The following is an 11,679-nucleotide window of genomic DNA, read 5'->3' on the forward strand; positions in this document are numbered from 1 at the left end:
TCAAAGGCAGTGCTCCAATCTTCGAACATATTGTTCAAATTGGACCACTGTAACATATAGCTGTCATACAAACTGACCGGTTAAAATCAAGACTTTGTATGGAAATCTTTTTTATTTGATATGGTATCTTCACGAAGATTGGCAATGGTTATTGTCTAAGGAACGCTACAATCTCCCAATATTTTTACGCTACCCTAAATTATATTTATTTAATTTAATCTCTTTTGCCTACTCAAGCCATTATCTAGCACAATGCTTATTGGGCGAAACCAGTAAATGCTATAATAAATAATCCACACATACATATGTATGTATATACACACACATGCCATTTCATTTAATTTCCTAGGCGTATTATAAGCTCACTACTTTTTATAGCTAAATTTATTTGCAAGCTCATTACGAATACAATAAATACTATACGAGCATAGTAAAAAAAATGTGTAGGCTTATTATCTTATCAGTGACATTTGTTGACTTGAATTTGTTCACATGTTGACATATTATTCGGTGCTATTGATAATGAAATATTCTCAATAAATGTTTGCAAATACAAAAGCCGCAGTCATATAGCGTGCGTCAGGCAGACAATTGTCATTAGAATGATATTGAGGTGGTTCGGCCAAAGCCAATTCAAATCTAATAATAAAAGCAGTGTTTAATTATCGCAAAAGCAAAACTTGAGAACTTTGAAGTGAAATGCTTCACTTGAGTATTGAACACGCTCTTACTCAACTGACGTCTACCACGAAACAACACACACACACATACATACTGCAATGCGTCAAGTTAGCCAACGAACGGCCTTCAGCGCGAAAAAATCGCAATCATCGCAATAATTTTTTTTACTAAGCTTATAGACATTGTTATAGACGTAGTATAACAGCATTTTCATACATAGATTGTCACACATTTAGTATTTTTCCCATAATAGCGGAATTTTTGTAACAGCCACTACTGGCTGTCTGTCTGCTCATGTAGCGGCCTGATTACTAGCCGCATATTTATACCCTGAGCAAGGTATATTACGATTGCCAGGAAGTTTGTAACACTACTTTTACATTTGAGATCATAAAAAAATATACATATAATATATAAATGATCAGTGTGAGGAGCTGAGCCATGTTTGTCTGCCTATCTGTAGGTTTAGTTTTTGAGATATCGACTTGAAATTCGGCTTAGGCTCTTTTCTCTCTAATAAACAGCTCATTTGTCGAGATTGTGGATATCGGGCTATTTATAGCATAAATCGCCATACAAACTGAAGTATCAAAATCAAGTACTTATATGAAAACCTTTTTTTTTTGACAGGATATCTGCACGACGTTTGGCATGAAGTATTGTCTAAGACAACCCTACAATCTTCGAAGAAATTTTCCGAATCGTACCACTATTCCAAACAGCCGCCACACAAATTGATCGATGGGATTCAAGTGTTTGTATCAAAAATTGTTCGAATTCACAAGATATCCTCACAAAATTTGGTATACATTATTTTTCAAGTCAGCGCTACCATCTGCGAACATATTGCTCACATCGGACCACTATAGCATAAAGCCGCCATACAAACTGATCGATCGAAATCAAGATAAAGAGCTTTTTATACCCTTTTATGGTATAATAAATACACTGGAGTAGGGTATTATAACTTCCATGTTAAAGTTTTATTTTTTGTATTTTCTTTGCTACATGTTCTCCTGTTGTAGTCTACTTCTGTTTAATCTTTAAATCATTTTGCATTCATTAGAGCGCGACAGCGTGTACAATATATGAGTACAATGCATGCTGCTGACGCTCGCTGACTCGTTGACTTGCTGACTTCTATATGTATAGTGAATTGGTTGCTTGGCCTGATAAGGCAAAAGGTGACTGTTTTATTGCCACCGAATGATAGCCTCTGTTACATGGAGTGGGCACCTTTATTGACATTCGACGTTATCACACAAAAAATAAATATAAGTGCCTGTTAATCGCATTGATGCCGCACGTATTTTTTTAAATGCGTATCATATATTTATACATATATATTTATTGAGTATGTAGGAATATTATTTGTACTAATATGTAGTACACTTGAGTAAATATGTTTGTTTGTTTGAATATGTATGAAAAAATGCTGTTATGCACACAGTTCGTGGGCCTATTAGAGCAAATATTTTGTAGTAGGGTAAAAAATATTTTACCCACTTATTATAAGACACGTTAATAACACTCTAAGTATAAGCACTCAAACATGTATGATAAACACATTCGCACACACGCAAACACACATGCATTAATTTGTAGCACAGAAATTTGAGGACTTGCGGCGACTGGCGGAAAAATTGATAAGCACCACTCAACACACATATCGTGGTCATAAATCAAATACATGTACGATTTTTTTCGATATCTTTGTTTTGAACTTAGCTCACCTTAAATTTCACATTACTTGTCGAATCCGAGTTGGCCAACGACTTCTCGGAGGGTGTGTAACGTCCTGCACCCTCAGCGCTTGTTGCGATCACATTGTTGTTGCTGAGGTTTGCGTCACCATCTACGCTGTAAATTGCACCAGCACCGCTACCAGCGGCCGCATTATTGTCAGCGGGTCCACCCGATATACGGCCGGTAGAGGTAGCCGCCGCCATTGTAGTGTTGTTACCACCTTCAGCCAAATATAAATGCTTTTCATAGCATGAGGAACATATTTGCACCATACCTTAGGTAATTTTAAAGAAAAATTATATATATATATTTTTTTTAATTTTTTTACAAATTAAATCATACTACTCACCCTGTGGACTGATGGGACTAGCATTTTTGAAAGCTTTCATCGTTTTTATGAAAGGGTAGTAGGGTTCGCGCTCTGCATTTGGACAGCAATAAACGAGCCGCAAACGTGAGGAGGGCGTGTCACCGCCACAGGTGTAACAAACGAATGTGGTGCGTTCTGTGACGGATGTAGGTTTCTTACGTAACGTATAGGAGCGTTCATTTTCAGGTGTTTGTGTAGTCTAAAAAAATATATATATAAATATATATTTATTTATACAGTAAATCAGCGTGTAATATGTGAATAATTTTAATTTACATTATTGCTTTTAAAACAATTTCCACCTGCGTCCATATATACACATAAAATATATTTTAGATAATAAAAATAGTTTACACTTCAACAAAATTAACGAGCAAATAATAACAATTTTTATTAATTAACGAGCAAATAATAACAATTTTAATAATAAAATTAAATATTTAGCTTTTTATAACAAATACAATAATTTCTCGGCGTAAGTTTTTGTTTACTTTTTAAAACAACCTTCGTACGAATATTTAAGAAAAGAAAATGACTGTCATGGACAAATAAGCTTCGAATGAAATCACTATTATATAATAACTATAAACTTCCCACTGAAGGATGAAATTACTTTTGAGAGAGAGTAATGACTATAAACTACTCAATTTAATTTAAAAATCTATATTTTAGAATTTAATTTATTTTAGGATAATAAGCGTCAAAAGGTCCTTAAAAATAGATAATAAAAAATTTAGGCAAAAAAACGAAAACGCAGGTATGAATTTCAATTAGGATACTTTTTGAATGTCATTTATAAAGTTCAAATAATTTCGTATGGAAACAAAAGTTTTCCACACAAGAATTTCAGTTCGTATGGCAGTTACATGCTATAAGAGACCGATCTGATCACCATTTCTTCACAGATTGTGTCGTTGCCTCAGACAATAATTTATGCCAAATTTCGGCAAGATATCGTGTCGAACAAAAAAGTTTTCCATACAAGGACTTGATTTTGATCAATCAGTGGCAGCTATATGCTGTAATGGTTCGATATGGACGGTTCCGGCAGTATCTTGCTGAGAAGAAAAGGGTGTGCGCAAAATTTCAGATCGATATCTCAAAAACTGTGGGACTAGGATTGCATATAAACAGAGAGACAAACTTGGTTACTCTAAAGATTTCCAATTCCAAACTTAATATACCCTGTTTATAAATATATATAATATATTATTCAGTAACGTATTATAAAAATTAGATACGCCTGAAAAGTAACATACGTTAGAGATATGCCTGAAGGGTTTTATTTTAGCCTTCAGGGATTATTTTACCCAAAAATGTACATCCGCTACACAATTAAGTCCTTCAAATCCCTTAACAGTAATATAATGGTTTGGGGCTGTTTCCCAAGGTGTGGTGTCAGACACCTCATGGTGTGAAGCCATATTCTCATATGCAGAATGGAATTTGCTTTCAATTTGGCAATTTCAACAGGAGAGGGACCCAAAACATACTATTCGTATTTTGGGCCGGTCAATTAGGCACCAAAATCGTGTGATACCACACCGTTTGACTTTTTTCTGTGGGATTTGTAAAGTCTAAAGTCTATGTGGACAATCCGGCTTCAATTGAGGCCTTGAAGCAAAACATCACGCGTGTCATTCGCCAGTTACCAGTCGAAATGTTCGAACGAGTCAATGAAAATTGGACTCAATGTATGGACCATCTGAAACGTAGCCACGGCCAAGATTTGAAAGAGATAATCTTCAAAAAATAAATGTCGAAGAATGATCTTTCGAATGATAACAAATACTCCTTATTATATTGGGTAGTCGAAAAAGTATTTTCGTATTTTGTCAATAGATGTCGTTGCAGTCGTATATCTCCAGTGCTACCAATCACATTGTGTCATACCATATAGTGTTGGAAAGGTGAGACTTTAAGCTTCATTTAACCAAAAAAAGATTTAAATTCGGGGAAGTTGAAAAAAGTTACAGCTGTTCAAAAATGAGTGAAAATAATGAAGAAATTCGCTATATTTTTAAATTTTTGTATAAAAAGGAAAGAATGCTTCGCAAGCCACCAATGAAATTTGTGAAGTGATACTGGTACGGAGACGATGCTGTATCAGTTCGTGTAGCAAAACAATGGTTCGCTGGCTTTCGTTCCGGAAATTTCGATTTACACTAATGGAATAATGTCTCTAGCAGAAAAATGGCAAAAAGTGGTCGACCAAAATGGTACATATTTATTTATTATCATAAATATAAAAAAAAATAAGTTGAAGTTTGATTAGAAATGCGAAAATGCTTTTTCGACTACCCAATACTTGAAGTTTTTGCGTGTTTTCTTTAAAAAAGTAGGCAACCTCGAAATGGATCACCCTTTAGCTGCCATACAAACTGATCACAATCATGTACTTGCATGGAATATTTTCATAAAGTATTTTTTTTAATCAAATCATTGCGCACATTTTAATTATTTTAATTTTTTTATTTACTTTGAGTGCATAATTTAATTTATTACCTGCTGTTTTATTGTATTTTTATAAAACATGCATACACATGTGTAAATATATTTACATATCTATACGTTTATATGTTTCCTATTGACATTGCTATTATATTATTTGTGGTATTTACCTTCTCAATCATCTTATCTTTAAGTATTAGGTAAGTTTTTAATTTTTTATAATCCTTCCAGTTATCATTTTCCAACAATTTCTGCTCCTTCCGCCTACACAACGCCGCTGCGTCCGTTTCGCGAAGTTTTATCATCGTGTCGGACGCGTTTGTTGCAACAGCGAAATCGATCGCAACTTTATTATCACTACAATCTGACATTGCCGAACGCAATAAACACTGGTGGCGAATTTGCATTGATTTAGGGGTCAAAAACAAAACTTTATAGCTTCGCACACAAACACACATACGCGGCGCTAGTATTTATAATATATGTAGTTTTCGCGGAACTGCGAATCATTATCTATGCCGTTATGCATGCAACGTTGTAGTATTTAGTTAAGTAATTGAAGAGGCCAAGAGGGGAAAAGGTTAAGAGCACTTTTAAGTATGTACTAAACAATTGTATGAATAACGTGTATAATTTTTCCAGCGGCGTAATTGGCAGAGAAAACAAACTCTATACTCAACACCCACAGCCGCGCACCGTTACTTCGAATAGTACAAGTATTTCGTATTTAGCGCACAAAGTAATTATTATAGAGCGCCAAGTGATTTATAAATTTTCAAATGCTGATAAGCGCACGACATATGTATGAACAAACATATGTACATACATACATATGTACATATATGGAAATAGTTGCACTTATTTTATGCATAAGCCGGAAACACTGCTTACACGCGGTTACATTTATAATTATTTTTCATACTTTTTTGGATTTCTCTAAATACCAACAACCAACAACAACAACGACAAAAATATTCTTTTTTGGCACTTGAATTATGAAATTGGCTTTTATTATCTTTCTTATCTGACATTTGTGATCTAATTACTCACGCACAGTAGCCGTTGCCGTTACGCACACACTTACATATGTACTACATACATATCTAGTTATGTACATATTTGTACATATTTTTAAAATCACAAAAAAACTAGAAAAACAAAAACTTCGGAATAAATGCAATTGTTTGTCCAGTTTCAAATGCCGTCAAGCTGCTACTAACACACTTGGAGCGGCGGCAAATCCATCCGCACTGGCACTTGCACTGACACGACGCTTGATGACGGCGACGATACTGACGCCGCAGCGCTTGCGTTGAAACGTGTAGAAGCGCGCTTCGTTCGCGACTGGGTGTGTGTGGCGGAGCGAGAGCAATTCGAAGCCAAAATCCACACATTGGAAAACTGATAACAGTGGGAATTGACGGTGTATAAATGTGGTGGACTTAATTAGGATCCCAAGTCGACTGGCGTTGGCATAGTATTGTAACGTAAATAGAAACAACAGTCAACTTACGATCATATCACTAAATGTAATCGAAAATGTTGTTGTACTACATAACACAATAGTTAATATTAAAAATCATACGGCTCAATATGAGACTCTGCGACAACGGCGACGGTGACGACGACGACGATGACGACGCCGCAGCGACACGGCATCATATATTTACAAATAAAGTAAACATAACCAGACATTCAAAGTGGTTATAAAATTGGGTATAAAAATAAGTCAGCGTTCACAAAAATAACAATCGCTGTATAAATTGTTGGTGGGCCTCCTTGTTTGCTTTTTTTTATTTTTAATCGTTCGGGTGTTTTTTTTAAATGGCTCCACTGCTTGTAAATAAAATTAATTTTTTATTGACTTAACTGTTAAGGGTAAAACGTGAAAGATAAAGACGACGAGTTGTTTTTTGTTTTATGTTTTAAAACATGTTATTAGGAAATATGTTACACAACAAGCTATTATATCAGATGTAGATACAAAAGTTCTAGTGTGGGTTAAGCGACATTGTTAAAAACTGTTTCGTTTATAATATCTTAGTAATTTTCTTAGGACTTCAAGACCATATTCAAAAAAGTACCCAATCGCTGGGTCAGTATAATAGAGTAACGTTGCCACGATAGTCGGATCGGGTCGGGTCGGGTCCGGGCTACGTAACTGGACCGTATTCGAATTTTTATCCGGCTAAAGACTGTCAATTCGGCAGCATTTTTCAAAATTCTTTCAGCATTGCTGCTTTTTCTGCTGCTACAACAACACCAACAACATTCAATTCTTACAACAACATCCAATTCCAACAACAGCAAGAAGTTATTAGACTTTATTAGATCAAGAACCTATCTAATCCTAAGTAATAAGAGCTCCATGAAAATTATCTCTCAATTGTAGGTCAGGCTGCATAAATAAGCTAGTAAAAATAGTAAAAGAACGATATACGGAAGGCATGAACGATTTTCGAAATTGTACCTCAATAATAGTACAATAAAAATAGTTTTTGCCGTAAAGGTTCTAGTCCCGGTTAGAGTAGTAAGGTTCACATAAGTTTTCATCGAGGTCAACCAACGGTAGGCCCGTGCAACATGCTGTTTCGACGGGTTCGGACCATAGGGGGCGGGTTTTCAGCTGGGTAAGGTTAGCTGGGCATGCAAAGAGGTGGTTAGAGTCAAGCGGAGTCTCGTTGCATGCTGAAAATATATAATATTTGGAATATACATATACATAAGTATATCGGAAATACCCAGCCAGCCATGCTTTACCTAGTTTACTAAACAAATAATTGTTTGATATTGAATGTGTGTAATCAGAGCAAGTGATGCTGAAAGTTTTTTGTAGTAGACTAACGGTAAATGTCGTCTCTCACTCAAATCCGCTCTCCGTGAGGCTGTGTCATGCTCTTAGAAAAGCTTCATTGCTCTCAAATTCTCTGCATGACATTAATGCAACGTCATGTAATTGCTAGCTGTTAGCATATTACATTTTCTTAACATTTTGCACGTGTATGCAATAAAAAGTGTAATCTAGACTTACATTTATTATAGATTATTTAATTTTATAACTTTTTTAACTTTATAACTATTTATGCATATTTACTTTTTACTTTTATACATATTTATTTATAATAAATGCATTTGTGCATGCTAATTGCCGCTATAAAATATAAAATTCATATAAAAGGGCTAGATACTAGCAGCTAACACTTACCTGGTAATTATTCCACTGTTGTATAAGATGTTCATAGCATAATTGACAGGCTTGTATCATGCCACGTGGATCTTTGGGACGTGAGCGCGGCGGGCGCGGTATTTGTTCATTGAAAATCGGAAAGTATGGATGATGACGACCCTTCCCATCCTTCGAACGTACAGTGCTCAGTTCGATGAGACTGCCACGTCGCTGTTCATCACCGCAAACATAACAAACTTCAGTTAATGAATTCTTGTCTGGCATTGACAAGTCAAGTATGCCGACATCGACTTGGTTGGTGGCATTATTGCTAGGTGAGGCATTTCGAAACATTTGGCGTGAAGTACCGCATGACAACATGTATGGTTCACAGATGTTATTTGATGAGTTACGCAAATCTAAGGCAGCACCACTTGCATCGTCAACAACATCAGCCATTGACGCGGCATTCGAGTGATTACCACCAACACCACCAGCTGCGATACCATATTCGTATTGCGGACTGATACGATCTTGTCGCTGTTGTTGTTGTTGTTGTTGTTGCTGAATTTGTTGATGTTTACTGTCCGAATTTGTGTGTAGAGCTTTTTGTGTATCATTTGAGGAGTTTAGTTCATTACGAGCTGAAGCTGAATTCATACACGAAATCTGACCTAATTTAAATTTATGATGAGCAAATGAGGACGATTTTATATTTAACGTGTCATATGGTGAACCACTGCCGACAGGTTTACGACTCTCAACCGCGGCGGGCTCTTCATTCATATGTGCCACACTCTTAGGTAACTGCGTGGTGCCAATTTGCTTTTCTTTTGGTTGTGGCGTCATTTGGCCATTCAAGGTAGCGTTAAAGTTTCGATTATAATAATCACAGTATTGTTGTGCCGTTGAGCTAGGCGTACTATTTGTTTGAGCATAATGTAATGACGATGACGGTTCGTTTGGTTGTAAAGGATAATATTGATTCGTCACATTCGTTGGACGTTCGTAATCGACGCGATTTGGTGTTCGCGACACACCACTTAAATAGGCGTAATCTTCTTGCAAATTACCATGTTGTAAATGTTCAGCACTGAGACCAAGCATCTGTGCAGCGTATTCACCTTGTGTTTGTATGTCGGCGCCAATGTAACTTTTCCCATCAACACGTTTCATATGATATAAACGCTGTAAGTGTGGCTTCTTTTTGCGTTCGTACGAGTCCCATTGCTCTCGCAGGGATCGATAACATAGCATACAAGCGATTACATAGGTTTGTGTAGACGTAAGCTTTGGTACACCGTTGGGCGGTTCATGTCGTTCCAAAAATGGAAAATACGGTTCAGTGGGACAATCCTGATTAGGACGTACGCGTAGAGATTCGCAACCGCCATTACCGCCACAAACATAACATAAAGGGAATACACCATCGTTAGCGGAATTGCCGATAGTATCACATTCCGAAATATTTGTTGTATTTGTTTTCGATGTAGGACGTTGTGGATGATAGTAGACTGTTTGTGGTGGATGTTCTAAGTTATGGTGCATTCCCATAAAGGGCGCAGATTTCAATTCGGGTGATAGTGACGTTGTGGGATGGCCTTCAGCAATTTTTGGCGTTAATTGTTGTTGTTGTGTTTGTGCAGGCACACCACGATGCTCGTTTTTCACATGTACTTTCCCTTTTTCCATAATATATAACTGAAAGGAATTTTACACAAATAATTGTAAATGTTTCCAAATTTATTATATCAAATATTTACCTAAGCTTCAGCAAGTATGCGTCGTTGTACTTTTGGGATCGTGTAGACAAATGATGACAATGCATATAATTCAAAGCGTTTAGACAGTAAATGAAATTTAAAATCGTAAAGGCGTATATTTTTTTGTAATAATAAACTAGTTTTAGCGGACAGAACGCTAACCGATAATCCGCTTTTATCACTTTATTTGTTTTTCAAAGGAATAAAAATTTGTCCTTGTTTGTAGGCACTTTCAAAATCTGTTTCTTTGTATTTTTTCAGTACTTTTACTGCAAATTTATACATTTTTTGTTGTATAAACTTTTATCTCTTTCTACAATAAATTATACATACTTGCGTTACACAAAAATCGTACTTCATAATTAACACTGTATTGTGTTAGAGTCTTCATTCACAAGTTGGCAATACGTGGAAACAAATTTGCACTTCTACGTATTGCATTATTTAACTAAACCATTATAATTTCCAACCAAAAAAATAATATGGTATATAAAAGCTGGCGTAAAACAAAAAAAACTGCCAAATTGTCACTAGCACAATTTCCGCTCGTTTATACAACCTTCTTTCTTTTTTAGTCTTGTTTTCTTTCTGCCACTGCGTTTTTCGGTTTTTCGTATCCAGCTAGCCAATCGGTAGCTCGTTTAGGATTGACGTACATACAAACAAACGTCCATCAACTGCTGACTTCTGGCTGCTTTAACTAACTTTTCGACTGCTGTTGCTGGAGAATTTCTATAGCAGTTTTTGTTTTAATAACACTTGCAAAGAAAATGTTGCTACAAACATCGTTTTGGCAATCTACGACAGCACAATACGGCACTGCTAAAGTACGCTAAACGCACACGAACGCCGAAACGCAAAAAGTGAGGTCACAAAGAAAACTCGCAATTGGTGTATTACAAAATTCCATCAGACAGTTTTAGTTGATTTGTATTGACTGTTTCTTCACTACATGGACGAAATTTGACGAAAACCCTTGGATTATTATCCACTTTCGTCCCATTTACTTGTAGTATATCACAAATTTAAATTCATTGGCATTTTTTCAGTTTTCACACTCCACTTTTTTATTAGGAAAAGTAAATTGCAAAAACTTATCACTGCTGCTCACGCGATCTGAGAATGGGAACACAAAGATATTGCGTCCATTTTGAACATTACTGTCAACCAATTGTTTGCTATTGTCTGACATTTGTAGCATTTTTTCCGATTGGTTAGCAAAAGTGTTGCCACATGGGATTTTTCTAACTTTGCGTTGATTTAACTTTTTGAGAAATTTTTGGTTATCAATGCTGCCACATTGGGTAAGCGGAAAAATTGGAAAGCCGATGTAACGAGTAATATAATTTTTTTATTATGTTCTAATGTTAGATTGCCTTCACCTTCTTCTGCTGTCAACACATATGTATGTAAAATAAACAGAAACAAAACAAGCTGCCTAACAGTTGTTATTATTGAAGTCTGTTAAAAAATTGTATTAAATAGTTTTGGGAAATGCTACC

At 35.8% G+C, this 11,679-nt stretch overlaps 1 protein-coding gene across 7 annotated transcripts in view; it reads right to left on the reverse strand.

Annotated features, from left to right (window-relative positions):
• The window catches only part of LOC105226814 (uncharacterized), a 41,382-nt gene extending 30,038 nt beyond the window's left edge, over positions 1-11,344 (reverse strand). The window contains exons 1-5 of one of the 7 annotated variants that reach the window (XM_019990534.3): positions 10,737-11,344; positions 10,178-10,490; positions 8,454-10,115; positions 2,777-2,996; positions 2,415-2,701 (exon numbers count right to left, since the gene is read on the reverse strand). In XM_019990534.3, coding sequence (XP_019846093.2) covers positions 2,415-2,701; positions 2,777-2,996; positions 8,454-10,106 — 2,160 coding nt within the window. In that variant the 5' untranslated portion in view covers positions 10,107-10,115; positions 10,178-10,490; positions 10,737-11,344. Of the gene's footprint in view, positions 1-2,414; positions 2,702-2,776; positions 2,997-5,418; positions 6,879-8,453; positions 10,116-10,177 lie in introns of those variants that run through there. The other 6 variants (XM_011205873.4, XM_049452930.1, XM_049452931.1 and 3 more) reach the window with 6 other exon arrangements.
• Between the last annotated feature and the right edge of the window lie 335 nt (positions 11,345-11,679).

Source organism: Bactrocera dorsalis, chromosome 3 (assembly GCF_023373825.1).
Source record: "Bactrocera dorsalis isolate Fly_Bdor chromosome 3, ASM2337382v1, whole genome shotgun sequence".
Lineage (NCBI taxonomy): Eukaryota > Metazoa > Arthropoda > Insecta > Diptera > Tephritidae > Bactrocera > Bactrocera dorsalis.